At 45.4% G+C, this 19,134-nt stretch overlaps 2 protein-coding genes across 3 annotated transcripts in view; both read right to left on the bottom strand.

Moving 5' to 3' along the window:
• The window catches only part of LOC137427764 (uncharacterized), a 66,039-nt gene extending 60,138 nt beyond the window's left edge, over positions 1-5,901 (bottom strand). For both annotated transcript variants that reach the window (XM_078777791.1, XM_068117483.2), the window contains exon 1: positions 5,532-5,901. In XM_078777791.1, the coding sequence (XP_078633917.1) occupies positions 5,532-5,697 (166 nt within the window). In that variant the 5' untranslated portion in view covers positions 5,698-5,901. The remainder of the gene's footprint in view (positions 1-5,531) is intronic.
• Positions 5,902-9,760: 3,859 nt separating this feature from the next.
• The window catches only part of LOC137427766 (uncharacterized), a 37,240-nt gene continuing 27,866 nt past the window's right edge, over positions 9,761-19,134 (bottom strand). The window contains exon 5 of the mRNA XM_068117488.2: positions 9,761-11,769. Coding sequence (XP_067973589.2) covers positions 11,294-11,769 — 476 coding nt within the window. The 3' untranslated portion in view covers positions 9,761-11,293. The remainder of the gene's footprint in view (positions 11,770-19,134) is intronic.

Below are 19,134 nucleotides of genomic sequence, written 5' to 3'. Positions count from 1 at the left end.
TTTAATGGCATTATATGGAAAGCCATTACTCTGGGCCTTAAGACCCACGGACTAGGACTAGACAGATGGACCTGGATGGTACACGGGGCGTTAAATTCGATTCGGACTTTATTGTGCACTGCTACGAGTCAAACTCCTCACGATCGTCTGTTTCGTTACTCGCGCCGTGCAGGTGCCGTTCGACCTTTGCCTGGCTGGCTTGCCGAGCACGGACCGGCTTTCCTCAAGCGCGGTTCGCCCGAGTAAATATGACCCACTCGTTGACAAGGTTCGTATCCTCAGAGCCCCCCGAGCACGCTCGAGTGCTGCTGCCAGATGGACGCGAGTCCACAGTTTCAGTGCGTCATCTTGCTCTGGGAATATCGCTGCAGGGATATTTTGCGTGCGGGGATATCGCTGGGCCAGAGCTCAGTCCGAGGAATCTGATGATGGGGATTTCGCCGTCAGCCCCGCCCCCTCATGCGCCTGATCCGATCGACATTGAGGTGCCGCCGCCATCGCCCGAGATGGGGGGGGGGGGGGTTGTCTCAGCGAGGGCGAATTCGGTCTCGCCGTTGAAGCCCCTGACGTGTATCGAACGCGCACCGGGAGAGAAATTCGCCGTCCCAATCGCTTCGGCTGGGATTAAAAGAATCTACTGCATTACGTACTCATCTGCTCATTACAGTACCCCCATGCTGTTATATGGCTTGCTGGCTTGGTTCTCACCTCCGGGAGAATGTCATGAAATTGTGTCTAAGTTCGAGCCCAGGTGTCATGCGATTTTTGTCCGCTGCGCGGCAGTTATAAAGATCCTGTACATTAAGCGCAGCGAGCACTCCTGTGACATATATCGTGTGTTACTTAGGTGCATGTCTAGAATGGTACGTAGAATCACTTTGCTCATCGCTTGCTTGTGCTTGGATGTTATACCCATTATTGTTCCAGATGAACGCTGAGTACTGATATTATATTTGCTGATTTCTTCTGCAGGTATTTGTCGGGATCGAATCTGATTAAACTCATGATCTGAAAAAATTGTTGTATCCTTGATTTTTACGTTTGTAAGCATAAACTTTTAAAACCTAGCTCCTCCCTCATTTTTGATCCCATCGAGGGGAAACTTCACAGATGTGTTCAGCATATCATTCTACTAAAATCACCTTTTGGAATTTGCGATACGTGACGTGGTTTGGCAGATGTAAATAATTAAATGAAAATATTTTAAAAAATTATAACTCTTGAACCACTTCATTGATCGACATGAAACTTTATATTATCGTAGAGGTAATGAAGTGTAACAAGTGTGGAAAATTTCAAGATGTTTGGATGTATGGTCTGGAAGCTAGAAGTTGTTATTGAGTGAAGAAGAAGAGTCTTCTATAGTGGGCATGGAATGAATTATCACACTCCACATGACGAGCAGGCAAAGTACGGAGCGACCTCACAGGGTCATTTTGACCTCAAATAAAATTCTGATTTCAGATTTGCCAATTGCTGAGGTATATTAACACGTCCAAAACAGATTTGGCGAAATTCGACGATTTTTGACGAAAATATAACATTTATGTCTGCATTTCAGTAAAATAAAGTGTGCGCTGTATCAGCATTTTAAAAGTTGAAACATGGCTCATTGTAAATAACTCCATATGGGGAATAGGTGTTGTTAACAATGATGTCATTGGTGCCATAATTATGACGTCATAATTATGACTTCCTAATTCGACAGGGAAAACGCTTCGTCTGATCAATTTGAAATTTATTGAACATGATCTATGCAACCATTATTTAGAGAATATACATTTATGATGTCATCGCTCACGTGGTCTGGCAGCCATATTGTATCAAAAAAAAAAAGAAACGTTCAAAAATGGAAGAGTTGGCTCACACAAAGTTGACTGTGCAGGGTAAGTATTCTATGAATACCATCGAGTTACCTCTGCGAATGAAGGTTTGTCACTTGCAAAATCGAAGATTTTTCAAGTATATTGGTCGGTTGCGTTTGTGGTTCTGTCTGTTTGTCACCGGCCTACAGGTCACAATTCTAAACCGATCGTCACGAAACTTTACCAAGTTGTATAGGTCGTCCCAATTGAGAAACCGATTGAGTTTGAGGTCAAAGGTCAAAGGTCAACCCAAGGTCAAACTTCTAAAATCGCCATTTTAAATCCGATTGACTTGAAAATTGAATAGCATTTGTATAGAGTCACTAAATTGGGAAATGAACTATTTTTGAGGTCAAAAAGTCAAAGGTCAACTCCAGGTCAAATGTTAAAAAATCATCAATTTCCATCTAAGAAGCCATCAATTCTCAACCGATTGACTTGAAAATTGAACAGCATTTGCATATCGAGTCACTAAATTTGGAAACATACTATGTTTGAGGTCAAAAGGTCAAAGGTCAACTCAAGGTCAAACTTCCAAAATCACTTTTCATCTGAAAAACCATCAATTTTCATCCAATTGACTTGAAAATTGAACAGCATTTGCACATTGACTCACTAAATACGGAAACCAACTATTTGAGGTCAAAAGGTCAAAGGTCAACTCAAGGTCAACCTTCCAAAATCATTTTTTTATCTGAAAAATCATCACTTTTCTTCCTATTGACCCGAGCTTTGATCAAGATTGTCAATTTTAATCTTGATGAAATGGACAATTTGCTGTATCAATGGGAAAAAAATGTATTGCGGAGTGGGAGGGGGCGGATTTTGCAAGTATTGTGCTCTGCATGACGTCTTCTTGTTTGTCTGTTTGTTTGTCACCGGCCTACAGGTCACAATTCTAAACCGATCGTTACGAAACTTTACCAAGTTGTATAGGTCGTCCCAATTGAGAACCAGATTGAGTTTGAGGTCAAAGGTCAACTCAAGGTCAAACTTCTAAAATCGCCATTTTAAATCTGATTGACTTGAAAATTGAATAGCATTTGTATAGAGTCACTAAATTGGGAAATGAACTATTTTTGAGGTCAAAAAGTCAAAGGTCAACTCCAGGTCAAATGTTAAAAAATCATCAATTTCCATCTAAGAAGCCATCAATTCTCAACCGATTGACTTGAAAATTGAACAGCATTTGCATATCGAGTCACTAAATTGGGAAACATACTATGTTTGGGGTCAAAAGGTCAAAGGTCAACTCAAGGTCAAGCTTCCAAAATCACTTTTCATCTGAAAAACCGTCAATTTTCATCCGATTGACTTGAAAATTGAACAGCATTTGCACATTGACACTAAATAGGGAAACCAACTATTTGAGGTCAAAAGGTCAAAGGTCAACTCAAGGTCAACCTTCCAAAATCATTTTTATCTGAAAAATCGTCACTTTTCTTCCTATTGACCTGAGCTTTGATCAAGATTGTCAATTTTAATCTTGATGAAATGGACAATTTGCTGTATCGATGGGAAAAAAATGTATTGGGGAGGGGGAGGGGGCGGATTTTGCAAGTATTGTGCTCTGCATGACGTCTTCTTGTTTGTCTGCTTGTCACCGGCCTACAGGTCACAATTCTAAACCAATCATCACGAAACTTCACCAAGTTGTATAGGTCGCCAAAATTGAGAAGCCTATTGTTTTTGGGGTCAAAAGGTAAACATAGACCAAAGGTCACCAACTTTGCCGAATTTCTAAAATCTTCAATTTTCATCCGATTGACATGAAATTTGAAGAGGACTTGCATATCTGTTCACTGAATTCAACCACCAAGTATAATTGAGGTCAACATAGGCCAAAAGATCAACATAGGTCGAATTTCTAAAATCCTCAATTTTCATCCGATTGACTTGAAATTTGAAGAGGACTTGCATATCTGGTCACTGAATTCAACCACCAAGAATTTTTGAGGTCAACATAGGCCAAAAGGTCAACATAGGCCAAACTTCTTCAACATAGGCCAAAATTTCTTCAACATAGGCCAAATAACCTTACAAAATCATCATTTTTCATCTGAAAAATCGTCACTTTTCTTCCTGTTGACCCGAGCTTTGATCAAGATTGTCAATTTTAATCTTGATGAAATGGACAATTTGCTGTATCAATGGAATTTTTTTCTTGGGGGTGGGGGGGGGGGCGGATTTTGCAAGTATCGTGCTCCGCATGACGTCTTCTTGTTTGTTTGTTTGTGAACAGGAAATCTCAAAATGTTGTGGATAGATTTGGAAAAAACATGGTGGAGAGGTTGGGTGTGCGATACGGAGTACGAGTTTACATTTTACTCATTACAACATGTCACACAATGTAAAGTCCAAAACAACAAATTCATCAAGAAAACACGATTATTCTGCTTGAAGTTTGCATTAAAATGTGTATTAGAATGTATGAATTAAAGTTTAAATTACAAAACTTTCCTTATGAGGTAGGGGGGGATACACACCACTTCTCTACCATGGGAGGGGGGATGGCAGGTAAGGGGGATACACACTACCTGCCCCCTCCCATGGTAGGGGGGGCACAACATACTTCTCCTATGGAAGTCTGGTGTGCCCCCCCCCCTCCCTACCATGGGAGGTGGGGGAGGGGGGAGGACACCAAACTTCCCTACCATCGGAGGGCACACCCAATTTCCCACCCATGGGGGGGGGGGCACACCAAGTTTCCCTACCATTGGAGTGGGGGCACACCAAGTTTCCCTACCATGGGAGTGGGGGCACACCAAACTTCCATACCATGGGAGGGGTGGGGGACAGAGCGCACCCCACTTCCCTACCAAGAGAGGACGGGGGTGGGGGGGGGGGGAAAGGGTCACATCCACTTCCCGACGAGAGGAGTGGGAGCACACCCCAATTCCCGATGAGAGTGGGGGCACACCCCACTTCCCTATGAGAGGAGTGGGAGCACACCCCACTTCTCTACGAGGAGTGGGGGCACACCCCAATTCCCTATGAGAGGAGTGGGAACACACCCCACTTCCCTACGAGAGGAGTGGGGGCACAACCCACTTCCCTACGAGAGGAGTGGGGGCACACCCCAATTCCCTATGAGGCGTGGGGACACAACCCACTTCCCTACGAGAGGAGTGGGAGCACACCCCACTTCCCTACGAGAGGAGTGGGGGCACACCCCACTTCCCTACGAGAGGAGTGAGGACACAACCCACTTCCCTTCGAGAGGAGTGGGGGCACAACCCACTTCCCTACGAGAGGAGTGGGGGCACACCCCAAATCCCTACGAGAGGAGTGGGACACAACCCACTTCCCTACGAGAGGAGTGGGGGCACACCCCATTTCCCTATGAGAGGAGTGGGGACACAACCCACTTCCCTACGAGAGGAGGGGGGACACACCCCACTTCCCTACGAGAGGAGTGAGGACACAACCCACTTCCCTACGAGAGGAGTGGGAGCACACCCCACTTCCCTACGGGAGGAGGGGAGGAGGGGAGGACACAACCCCCTTCCCCCTTCCAGACCGCGTCCTCTTCTCCCGGCCTACGCTTCCTCGGTTGCACCGCTCCCTCATACCGCGGATCCATTGTTTTTCTTCTCTCAATGTTGTAACTATGTTGATGGTGTTGAGAATGAGATAATGAATCACCTGTACAAGGTAACCACGTACCTGATTCGGGCCCCGTCTTTTCTCCTCCATTATCCCCAAGATTCCGAACGTCCAGGATCCTGAACTCGCAGATCCCATCATCATCCGCTCTGTTCCCTCCATCAGATCCCGACTCAGAGCCCGAGTATCTGGGATCGTGGACGCATCTCAGAGGGTTTCTCTCCATGACTCAACACGGTGCAAAACCTCGTTCGGTTCTTCCTTCCGGTCTCACCGACCTTATCTCGATCACGAACTTGATCCCCATACCTTGACACGTTAAACCCCGTGTATCGATTACCCGGAAGTACTAAATAGGTTACACCCCGTGTATCGATTACCCGGAAGTCCTAAATAGGTTACACCCCGTGTATCGATTACCCGGAAGTACTAAGTAGGTTAAACCACGTGTATCGATTCCCCGGAAGTACAATATATGTTGAACATTCCTCCGATTTACCTGAATTGCTCGAATTAAGATTAAACCCACGAATTTTGTTTCAGGTTTTCCCTTCAACGTTTGAACGGAAACTGAAGTTCAAGAAACAATTTCACAGCGAACTTCCCTGATCCCACTGGAAAATTATCAGGCTTTATTTTTTACTCTTCACATTCAAGTGTTGGTAAAATATCAAGTGTTTTTTATTTATTTATTCAGTCGAGGCTCGTGTAAGAGCAATTACATTAAACACAAAAACATAAACCGACAGATAAAAACATTTTACAAAGGGCAAGGGAAACAAGGGAGGGAAGCACACAAGCACAACAATAGCAGAGAACATAGCATCGGTAGATCTGTGGAAGGGAGAGGGCTGGTGGCGGAGGGGGGGGGGGGAGGGAGGTGAGAGGGGGGTTGGGTACACGGTATAAAACAAATGGACACGACTAGGAATTTCAGGAAATAAGTCAGAGATTGAAAGAAGTCGAAAGAAAAAATAATGTCTTCGTACGACAACGTTAGCTATCTGGACAGTTAAGGAGGTAGACAGACAATCTAGAAAAAGAGGGAGTCTTCTATTTGGAGAAGTCACACTTATAAAACAGCCATGGTCATTTTAATGGAGTGGACCCCCATTGGTGTCTTCTACCATGAAGCCTTGAGTAAATAATCAATATACCGTATACTTAGGCAGTGAAGACCAAAAATAGGGCGTATCGTTCATTTTTTCAGGAAAGCACCAAATTTGGCACAGATGTAGTATGGACCTATACAATTGTTTTCCTGAGGGGCGCCCAAAAATTCAGAACCCCTGGTGGCCGCCATATTGAATTTCAACATGACGCCCTCTGTCATCCATTTCCCTCAATAACTTCTATACTATGAGCGATAACACCACAGTTCCAGTGTCTTACCCCATGTTTACATGGTCTCTGAATCCAATGGGATCAATTGCGTAAAGATTGGCATCCATCATCTTTAATTTCAAGATGGCCACCATGGTGTTTTCATTTTCCTTGAATCTCTCATAGTATTTTAGGTAAAATTTCAAGTCCAAGTGATACACATTGTTTTATTGGTCTCTGATAACAATGGAATGGTATTAATTAATCAAAGTTACACACAGTTGCAGTTTTAACTTAAAATATTGTGGGCACTTGAAAGGTGGAGGCTCTCACACAGACACATAGTACGACAAGCACTGTCCATCGCAATCACACAGTGATGTGCAGGGCAGATTTGCCCTGGAGCACTTACAGTTGCCTTTACAGGCCGACTTACAATGGCAGCTTGTAAGCTCTGAACATGCCTCCTGTATCAGTGGTATTGTGGTCCAAATTGGTGTCCAAGAAGTCCCTGTTTTCATCCAGCCCCAATCAGCTGGTGATGGAAGTTCTGGGTAGGGCACAAGTGCCTGACTCCACACGTGTCCAGCCTGAAAACATGCACGTTTTAGGTGTTGTTCGAAGGCGTCTGCTGTTGGGGGAATGTGATCAATTGTTCTTGCCTTCTTCGTGAACAAGTGTCGCGCGCATGTCATTCACTGTCTTTATCTCGGTAGTCCGGTCATAGAGGATGGCAACATATCTTTCTATGCTCTGTAGTTCCATAGTAATAGCGTCCACAGATGGCCTATAAGCGAGAGCATGAAAGGTCTGCGTGATGCTGGGGTATGCCTCCCAAGCCTTCCAGGCTGTCTTTTTCCCAATTTGGGCAAAAAATGACACTGTCGCAGCCAGTGAAGGCATGAAATAATGGCAAAGACTCGGACTTCCTGTGGCCAAGGCCGGTGGCAATTTTATGGATAGCAAGGTAGCGGTGGCTTTTACCAGTGCCAATGGCAATCCAGAGTTCCTCCACACCATGTGACTGGTAGGTAAAGTAGTGTGCTATTGCCAAGACCACAATATCAGAATCTACAGTTCGAATCAATACCTGTTTTCTCCCCATTTTCACGGCACTCCTCAAGATTTAATTTTAATTTCAAAATTTCTGAATTTTTGGGCGCCCCTCAGGAAAACAATTGTATAGGTCCATACTACATCTGTGCCAAATTCGGTGCTTTCCTGAAAAAATGAACGATGCTTCCTCTTAACTGCCTAACTAGTAGTATATATTAATCGGCAAATGCTATCTGTTTGTGCCATCCTGAAACACAAACGCTTCTCTGGGAGAAATACAAAACAAAAAAAAATCATTAAAAAAATTAAATATTAAACGAACAATCCAAGGGATGCGGGACTGATGGGCAGGCAGCTCCTAAATGAATGTTGCTTCAAATTAATCCAAACCTCCAGGAAAGTTATAATTCTTTCAATCAGACCAAAAAAAAATTAACCCAGGTGGTGTATAGGCAACAGACCGCTGCCTCAATCACTCCCAAAAAAGAAAATCCTGTTAAGAAACACACACCCTCCCATTATTGAACTCTGAACCAGCACAAGAATAAAACGTTTCTTTTTTCCCCCCTTCCAAAATCACCAATCGTACACCTCATACAAAACTACTCTCATCAAATCTCTCACGTCCTTTTGATGCCGAGTTTTGAAGTTCTAAACAAAAACGTTTGACAGCAAACGTTCTTTTTCAAAAGAGTAATCATCTCGACATGTTCGAGACTAAATAAAGGCAAACAAGGTGGAATTTGGAACAGGAAATTCAAGGTAAAATTGTTCTATGCTTAACGAGAGAGTTCATAGAACACAATTCCCAATACAGTGTTCAAATTTACAATTAAATTTTAATAAAACGATGATTTCAAAGATTGTTGAAATTTTTTCAGAAGTTTAGCGCTGTTGAAGCGGTCTTATACACCACCATATTTAACATGTCCAAGAACTGCTAAACTGGCGGTTCTCGCTAATTACAAGAAGGTGATTTTTGTTCTAGTGTTCAAGTATATGATTCAATTTAAATAAAATAAAGATTGTAAAAGTCGTACAAATAAATTAATTCGCAATTTACCGCCATTTGACAACCGTTTTTGCAATGGCTATTACACCACCCCATCAAACACGTTACATTAGTTATTCATGGCTGTTGTTCGTGTCCAATATGACGTTCTTTAAAAAACAGTAAATCTCCTGTTTGGAATGATTTTCAATGTTGTTTGACTGCCAGGCATACAGAGCAAGAATATTACCTCACTCCTCTCTGTGCATCTGCGTTCAGGAAGTTTTGTAAATAGGCAGGTTCGTTTTCCGATTCATGTTCTGATTCGTGTTCAAAATATAACATTGAATTGAAATCAAGTTGTTTCTCGATCATAAACTGACGTTTACAGACAGATGGACATTAACCAAAATATCCACCTCTTTTTTCAGTGAAGGATCATTATTCATGGACCAAATTGTTCATTTCCGCATGCTTCATGCACAGAATACGTTCTACAGTGGAGGACGATTTCCTTCTCCTTTAAGTTCCAGCACTTTCGGGGTTTACTACGAGGGGTGATTGCCCTGGTTCCTCCCAAACTACCAGACGTGAGGCCACTGAGCACAAATAACTTCGTGTCGCAGTGGGTTGTGAATCAACCGCAAGTGCCAATTAGTCCACGAGGTTATGCAGGGTCCTCGGTCTGATTACCGTTTACCTGAGGTCACATGGCTTTCCAATCGGATCTCACGCCCTCAATGTGCACTGAGCTTATCTTAACTAGATCTTAATTGGATGTGACCGAGCAACCGCTAGTGCACACCGGAATCTACAGATTAGCACCAATTAATTGGGGGATTTATAATCTCCCAAGCTGACGAGGTGCGGACTGCGTTAAACCAATGGAGGGAAAAGGCAGACACAGACAGATTGGAAAAAGAGTTCAACAACAGTGGGTTTATTATTTGCAATGAATGTGAAATGTGGCAACGGAAAACATGCACTTGAGAACATGCACGGGGAACATGCACATGCCATTGAAGCACTTTAATGACGAGCAATTAAGGAACAATCAAAACGTTGGGTCAAAAATGCACATGCAACTAATTAGGGGAGGAATGCAAAAATGTACAAGGGAGAACAATTGCAAGCAATAAAAGGTGCAAACACAATATACAACAAAGAATTGGGACGAAGAGCAGCACAAAACCTACTCCTTACCGATCTCAAAGCATAGTATATGCGTGTCCAATCAGAACATCCAAAGGGTAGAGAGTCAAGCAAGAATGAAAGGGGGGGGGGGGGTGGTTTCGACCTCTTTGCTCACCAGGCCTGGGCTGTCATGCCAAGTCACCCATATACTAAGGGAGGGGTAAAAGGAGGAATACTGTTTGGTGTCCAAGGTGCGTATGGCAGAGGTGCAGTGTGTATCTGTGGTTCCGTCCCTGAAAAGAACAGGAAGCAGTGATGTCGCTGTTGAGAATGATGATCCTGCGTTCAAAGTAGACGATTTAAGGGAAGAAAAGAATGCACAAGGCGATGACTTACTTATCATTGTGAGATTCCTGAACGTGTGTGTGTGTGTGTGTGAGTGTGTGGCTTGGCTTGGCCCTAATGAGTGCACTCTGATTGGCATTGATTGGCATATTTTGGTTACAGCCAGCCATTTTGCTTTCCCCAAGAGGCCGTAGGGCCTGGACTGCTTGACAGGGGTCACCAGTGTCTCTAGTGCCAAGAGGATGGCATTTGGAGCACGATGAGTCGTGCCAAGATGGTATATGCCAGCATTGCGCACGTGCCTGACCCCTTTCTCCTCACTGGTTTGCTTAATAGCTTGCCGTCGCTCGGGTTTGCTCACAGAGGAGGTATTCACAACTAATCCACCAATGGGACCTCATGTGTACCTGGCAATGTTCTTTCTTAATGAATGATTTGCTGCACACAGTGCACTTATACGGCCTCTCCCCAGTATGAATCCTCATGTGTACATGGTGGTGTTCCTTGGCCATGAATGATTTGCTGCACACAGTGCAATTATACGGCCTCTCCCCAGTATGGATCCTCATGTGTATCTGGCAGTGATCTTTGGTACTGAATGATTTGCTGCACCCTGTGCACTTATAGGGCCTCTCCCCCATGTGGGTCCTCATGTGTACCCGGCAGTGTACCTTCTTCCTGAATGAGTTGCTGCAAACGGTGCACTTATACGGCCTCTCCTCAGTGTAGGTCATCAAGTGTTCCTGACAGTGCGCCTTGGTACGGAATTATTTATCACAGTTGCCACACTTGAATGGCCTCTCTTCACTATGAATCCTCATGTGCTGTTTGTAGACCGCGTCATAACCGAACGATTTACTGGACACGGTGAGTGTGTCTGAATGTGATTTTTACACAACCTTTTGGCAGAGAATAATTTATTACAGACATTGCACTTGAATGTTTTTTTTGGAGCATGAATCCTAATGTGGTTCTAGTGGCGTTTATTCATTCTGAATGATTTGTTGCACACGGTGCACTTGAATGGCTTCTCTCCGGTATGAATCCTCATGTATTCCTCATATGTTGACCTCCATTTGAATAATGATTTATCACAGATAAGGCACTTGTCAGGCTTTTCCCCAAGATGTGTTCTCATGTGATTCTCATGCGTTGACATGTCAGAGAATAATGTGAAACATACAGAACACTTGAACTGATTCTCCAAAGGGTGAATCCTCATGTGTACCTCATACGTTGGAATGCATCGAAATGTTTGATTGCACACGGTGCACGTGTGTATCTTTTGCGAAGTGGGAATCTTCCTGTTTTCGTGTCCATTAATATTTTTCTGTTTGTCATCGATAGATTTCACACCATCACCTTCCTTGTGTTGTGGTGAAGCATTCTCCGTGAGCGTCACACCATTCTTGGTGAAGGATAACATCTTGAAGATTGGTGTCCGTATTTCTAAAGATTGGTCAGAAAAAAGAAGAATATTTATCATGGGGATGCAAAACATACAACACATGAGGATGTCTGTGAAAATAGCAATGAATCAGTAAACTTACACTTTCATGAAGCCTGCATTTGGAAGTCAATCAACGTATTTTGAGGCATTTTCATATTTTGAGCACGGTATTTACTTTTACAAATATTTTAACCACATCAGTGGGGAGAGAGAGGTACAAAGTGCAACAAAATTGAAAGTTTCAGTCACAAAACATATAAATCCCCGACTGATTGGCTCCTTAGTCCGATATGTACCCCACGGTTGAACGCTTGGCCACATCTCGATCTAATTAAGATAATGGTGGTGTCTATCAAGGGTGTGAGCCCTGGTCAGGAGCCCACATGACCTCTAGTTAAACGGTAATAGACGGCAGATACTGGAACACGTGGTTGACTCGCAACCTGCACGAAGTCACAAAGTCATTCGTGCACGGTAGCCTCAGGCCTGGAAAGTTCGAGGAGAACCAAGGATTGAGGTGCGCATGCGCAAGATTGGAGGTCACGTCTCTTCAAAGCTGTCCATGCGCGCACGCTTTCGAAGTTAAGTAATTTTTCACAATTGTGTTTTTGTCGAAACTGTATCTTTCTTTCGGTGTGAGTACCTATTGGTGTGTCTTTAATAGGATTCTCGGTGTTGGTTTTTCATACCTGTGTACAGAATCGTCAGTTAGTTCGTGTCGCGTATTCTGAGGCCTAGCGTAGTAGGCTACCGTGTCCGACCTTCGCTTGAGGCTTTGTTTTTGTCCCAGCGGTTCTTCGATTGCGCTGCAATTACTTTCGGTCTCTGTTTTTCCCGGTCTTTTCACCCCATACTTCCTTGTTTTAAAATCTCAACTCAAAAAAAAAAAAACCCAAAAAATATTTCCTTCTCTGTTCTTATCCGTTTGTTCGTTCTTATTTGTTCGTTCGTTCTTCGACCACGTTGTTCGTGATCACGTGATCACGTTGTTAAAAAAATGTTTAAACTGTCCCCCGAAGAACTGTATTCTGTCGTATGCTATAACACCTTTTTCTTCTTCTTCTATAAAAGGATGCTTTCGACTTGCTCACCAAATCTATTCATTCCAAAAAAAAATTCCATCTCTTACAGTGCCTCTTTCACACATTCCCTAAACTCTCCAGCACTCCACCCATCCTTCAGCGTCCTCAAACGTATTTTTGACTCGAAGGTCTCAAGAAACTCATTTTGCAATAAATGTTCGTTTCCCATTAATCGTACACTTTTCAAAATCCAATCTCACCCCTCCCCTCCAAATCTTCCCCATCACCCCTTCCCTCCAAAACTTCCCCATCACCCCTCCCCTTCAAAACTTCCCCATCACCCCTCCCCTCCAAATCTTCCCCATCACCCATCTCTTTCAAATATTCCCCCTTGCCTCTCCCCTCCAAAGCTTCCCCATCACCCCTTCCCTCCAAAACTTCCCCATCACCCCTCCCCTCTAAATCTACCCCCTTGCCCCTCCCCTCCAAATCATCCCCATCACCCATTTCTTTCAAATCTTCCCCCTTGCCCCTCCCCTCCAAATCTTCCCCATCACCCATCCCTTTCAAATCTCCCCCCTTGCCCCTTCCCTCCTAAACTCCCCCCACACCCCTCCCCTCCGAGACTCTCCCTCGCTCCTCCCCTCCTACACTCCCCTCTCACCCCTCCTCAAATCGTCCTCCCCACTTCTTCCCCCTTCCAACTTTCACCTTCATCTCCCTCAACCTTCTGCCTCACTCTTCCCCCTCCACAAATAACACCTCACTGGGCCTCACCCAATCACCATCAAACCTTTTGTCGGCCCCCATTCTTCCCTTTCTCCAAGCTATTCTGAAATATCTGACACACCTTCAACAGCTCTCCCTACCTCTTCCTCCTCTTCCACATCTTCCACATCCTCTTCTTCTGCTCCAATCGGCTCATCTGATCATGTGCTTGTTAAAGTGGACATCTCTCTGACCATTCTCAGAGAGCCTCCTCAGCGTCGACGAGTCTGGCATTTCACTCAGGCCAACTGGCACGGTCTTCAAGCAGCCATCAATCATCTGGACTGGTCTCCCATCTCTACCGCCTCTGACATCAACTCATCCTGGGAATTCTTCCAAAGTAAATTGCTCTCCCTCATGCACAGATTTATCCCATCTCATCTTCAGTTGTCATACCCTTCCTCCCATCCATGGTACACGGAATCTTGTGGTGAGGCTATTGCCCAGAAACAACTTGCTTTCGTCTCCTGGAAAGCAAATCCAATGGAAGGAAATCTTATTTCCTTTTACAAAGCCCGAAACAAGTGTGTGTCCACCCTCAGGAGAGCCAGGAAACAATATCTCTCCGTTCTCAGGACCGAACTCTCTTATCTGTCTCCCTCTTCCAAATCCTGGTGGCGTCTGGTCAAATCTGTTTCTGGTGTTTGTTCCCCCTCCATCCCCTCCCTCACCTCAAACGGCCACACGGCTGACTCCGCACGTGAAAAAGCTGAATGCCTCAACTCTGTGTTTGCCTCTAAATCTTGTGTCCCAAACCCATCCCTCTCTGTACCCACCGTACCCAGTCGCTCCTGGACTCCGTGTCCTTTCCTCCTGACAAGGTGGAAAAGTTTCTGTCAACCCTCGACTCTGATTCTGCAACTGGACCCGACGGCATCAGCCCACGGGTCCTAAAATCCTGCTCTGCTGCTCTATCTCACCCTCTCTCTGTTCTCTTCACCCTCTCTTTTGCTCAAGGTCAACTGCCATCTGCTTGGAAATCAGCCAACATCACCGCTTTGCACAAAAAAGGTGCAAAAACAGATCCTAGCAACTACAGACCAATCAGCCTTCTCCCAATTATCAGCAAAGTCATGGAATCCATCATTGCTTCGGATATGAAATCTTTCCTCTTCTCCAATGGCTTGATCTCTGATCATCAATTTGGTTTCAGACCAGGTCACTCTACTCTGGACATGCTGCTTCTGCTGTCTCAACAATGGATGGAGGTCCTCAATGCCAAACAGGAAATTAGAGCTGTCTCCCTCGACATATCACGTGCCTTCGACACGGTCTGGCACCCCGCTCTGCTCACCAAACTCTCCTCTTTTGGTATCCATGGAAATCTCCACGCATGGCTGGCGGACTTCCTCTCTAGTCGTTGTCAACGTGTGGCCCTGAATGGGTTTCTCTCATCTCCTCTTCCTGTTCAGGCTGGAGTTCCCCAAGGCAGTGTTCTGGGCCCCGTACTTTTTCTGGTCTTCATCAATGATCTCTCTGACTCTCTCGAAAATCCTCTCTATCTCTTTGCTGATGACTCCACTCTCTGCCGCTCCATTCCTCTTCCCTCAGATCGGCAGTCTGCTGCCTCCTCACTCTCTGAAGACCTGGACAAAATCACAGACTGGTCAAACAAGTGGAACATGTCTTTCAATCCTGACAAATCTCACACTCTTACTATGTCTCTCCGAAAAGATCGACTGGACAACCCTCCCATCTACTTTCTCAACAATCCTCTCCAAGAAGTTCTGTCGCTCAAGATTTTGGGTCTCACTATCTGCCATGATCTTTCTTGGGAAAACCACATTTCCAAGCTGGCCTCCAAAGCCAGTCGCCGACTGGGCATCCTCCGTCGTGCGAAGTCCTTCCTCGGCACACCTGAGCTCCTCACCACATACAAGGCTTTCATCCGCAGCTCAATGGAATACTGTTCTCCCCTATGGGCCGGTGCTCCTGCCTCACACCTAGCTCGGCTTCACGCTGTTGAAACCAAAGCTTTCAGAATTATTGGAATCTCCCGCGATGAAGCTATCTCTGAGGGCCTTTCACTCGCTCACCACAGGCAGGTAGGTGGCCTTTCTGTCTTCTACCGACTCCTCTCCGGCCTTGCACCCCCAGCTCTCTCTGTGCTCTGTCCCCCAAATATTCCTACAGGTCGCACAAGATCTGCCAGCAACCCTCTGATGGTTAAACTGCCGAAATCTCGGCTCTCTGCTCACCTTCACTCTTTCATTCCTCTTTTCTCCCGCCTCTGGAACAAACTCCCTCACTCCCTTCAATCCCACTCCTCCCTCCAGGTCTTTAAAACAGCTGTTCACCACCATCTCTTATCTTCCCCCATCCAAAACCTTGATCTTTTCTACCCCAGCTAATTCTCCCCAGATCCACCTTGTTTGAAATTCCAACTTCTTTCCTGGAAGTCCTGGCAGTGTCCATATGTTTTATACCTCTCCCACCGCCCCCTTCCCATGCCCCCCCCCCCCAAAGCCCTCGCCCTCTCTCAGATCTCTCGATGTCTCCATGTCTCTCGGTCCCTGCTCTCAAATGTTGTGTTTGTGTCCTTCCCCCTCTCTCCCCATCTTGTCTACCGCTCCCGAAGTTATATGTTTTATGTGTCGGTTTGTCTTTCTGTGTGATTAATGTTCGCTCTTTCACGAGCCTCGATCTTGTATACAAAAAAAAAAAAAAAATCTCTCTGGCCATTCTCAGAGAGCCTCCTCAGCGTCGACGAGTCTGGCATTTCACTCAGGCCGACTGGCACGGTCTGCAAGCAGCCATCAATCAACTGGACTGGTCTCCCATCTCTAATGCCTCTGACATCAATTCTTCCTGGGAATTCTTCCAAAGCAAACTGCTCTCTCTCATGCACAGATTTATCCCATCTCGTCTTCAGTTGTCTTACCCTTCCTCCCGTCCATGGTACACTGAATCTTGTGGTGAGGCAGTTGCCCTGAAACAACTTGCCTTTGCATCTTGGAAGGCAAATCCAACTGAAGGCAATCTCAGTTCCTTCCACCAAGCTCGAAACAAGTGTGTGTCCACCCTCAGGAGAGCCAGGAAACAATATCTCTCCACACTCAAGATTGAACTCTCAAACCTGTCTCCTTCCTCCAAATCCTGGTGGCATCTGGTCAAATCCGTTTCTGGTGTTTGTTCCCCCTCCATCCCCTCCCTTACCTCAAATGGCTACACAGTTGACACCGCACGTGACAAAGCCGAATGCCTCAACTCTGTGTTTGCCTCAAAATCTTGTGTCCCAAACCCATCTCTCTCTATTCCCACCTTTCCCAGTCGAACCCAACTGCTCCTGGACTCTGTGTCCTTCTCTCCTGACAAGGTGGAGAAGTTTTTATCAAACCTCGACTCTGATTCTGCAACTGGACCAGATGGCATCAGCCCTCGGGTCCTAAAATCCTGCTCTGCCGCTCTATCTCACCCTCTCTCTGTTCTTTTCACCCTCTCTTTTGCTTAAGGTCATCTGCCAGCATCTTGGAAATCAGCAAACATTACCGCTTTACACAAAAAAGGTGCAAAAACAGATCCTTGCAACTACAGACCAATCAGCCTGCTCCCAATTATCAGCAAAGTCATGGAATCCATCATTGCTTCAGATATCAAATCCTTCCTCTTCTCCAATGGCTTGATCTCTGATCATCAATTTGGATTCAGACCAGGTCATTCTACTCTGGACATGTTGCTTCTGCTGTCTCAACAATGGATGGAGGTCCTCAATGCCAAACAGGAAATCAGAGCTGTCTCACTTGACATATCACGTGCCTTCGATACGGTCTGGCACCCAGCTCTGCTCACCAAACTCACCTCCTATGGTATTCAGGGAAATCTCCACTCATGGCTTGCGGATTTCCTCTCTGGTCGTAGGCAACGTGTGGCCCTGAATGGATTTCTCTCATCTTCCCTTCCTGTTCTGGCTGGAGTTCCCCAAGGTAGTGTTCTGGGCCCTGTGCTATTTCTGGTCTTCATCAATGATCTCTCCGACTCTCTGGAAAATCCTCTCTATCTCTTTGCTGATGACTCCACTATCTGCCGCTGCATTCCTCATCCCTCAGATCGGCAGTCTGCAGCCTTCTCACTCTCTGCAGACCTGGACAAAATCACAGACTGGTCAAACAAGTGGAACATGTCTTTCAATCCGGACAAATCTCACACTCTTACAATGTCTATCCGAAAAGACCGACTGGAAAACCCTCCCATCTACTTTTTCAACAATCCTCTCCAAGAAGTTCTGTCGCTCAGGCTTTTGGGTCTCACAATCTGCCATGATCTTTCTTGGGAAAACCACATTTCCAAGCTGGCCTCCAAAGCCAGTCGCCGACTGGGCATCCTCCGTCATGCGAAGTCCTTCCTTGGCACACCTGAGCTCTTCACCACATACAAGGCTTTCATCCACAGCTCAATGGAATACTGTTCCCCCCTCTGGGCCGGTGCTCCTGCCTCACACCTAGCTCGGCTTTACGCTGTTGAAACCAAAGCTTTCAGAATCATTGGAATCTCCCACGATGAAGCTAACTACGAGGGCCTTTCACTCACTCACCGCAGGCAGGTCGGTGGCCTTTCACTCACTCACCGCAGGCAGGTCAGTGGTCTTTCTGTCTTCTACGCACTCCTCTCCGGCCTTGCTCCCCCAGCTCTCTCTGTGCTCTGTCCCCCCAATATTCCTTCAGGTCGCACAAGATCTGCCTGCAACCCTCTTATGGTTAAACTGCCAAAATCTAGGCTCTCTGCTCACCTTCACTCTTTCATTCCCCTTTTCTCCCGCCTCTGGAACAAACTCCCCCACTCCCTTCAATCCCACTCCTCCCTCCAGGTCTTTAAAACAGCTGTTCACCACCATCTCTTATCTTCCCCCATCCAAAACCTTGATCTTTTCTACCCCCGCTAATTCACCCCAGATACACTTTTTTTGAAATTCCAACTTCTGTCCTGGAAGTCCTTGCAGTGTTCATATGTTTTATACCTCTCCCACCTCCCCCCCTAGCCCTCCCCCTCCCACATTTCTCCCGATGTCCCTGCTCTCAAATGTTGCGTTTGTGTCCTTCCCCCTCTCTCCCCATCTCGTCTACCGCTCCCCTTGCACAAATTTTGTGTTTTATGTGTCCGTTTGACTTTTTGTGTGATTAATGTTAGCTCTTTCACGAGCCTCGATCTTGTACACAAAAAAAAAAAGGATATAATTCATTATAAATAGAGTAAAGATTGTACAAGTCGTATAAATAAATTGATTCCACAATTTACCACCGTTTGTGCAGTGGCTATTACACCACCGCAACAAACATGTTACATTAGTTATTCATGGCTGTTGTTTGTGTCCAATATGACGTTCTTAAAACACAATAAATTTCCTGTTTGGAATGATTTTCAATGTTGTTTGACTGTCAGGCAGGCAGAGTAAGAATATTACCTCATTCCTCGTGGTGCATGTGCATTTGGGACGTTCAGGACGTTCAGGAAGTTTTGCAATTAAGCAGGTTCGTTTTCCGATTCATCTTCTGATTCGTGTTCAAAATACGACATTGAATTGAAATAAAGTTGTTCCTCGATCATAAACTGACGTTTACAGACAGATGGACATTAACC

Source organism: Myxine glutinosa, chromosome 5, assembly GCF_964187855.1.
Source record: "Myxine glutinosa chromosome 5, kmMyxGlut1.1, whole genome shotgun sequence".
NCBI classification, from domain to species: Eukaryota; Metazoa; Chordata; class Myxini; order Myxiniformes; family Myxinidae; genus Myxine; species Myxine glutinosa.
Note: the sequence above shows the minus strand (reverse complement) of the source record. Positions and strands in the feature narration are given on the sequence as shown.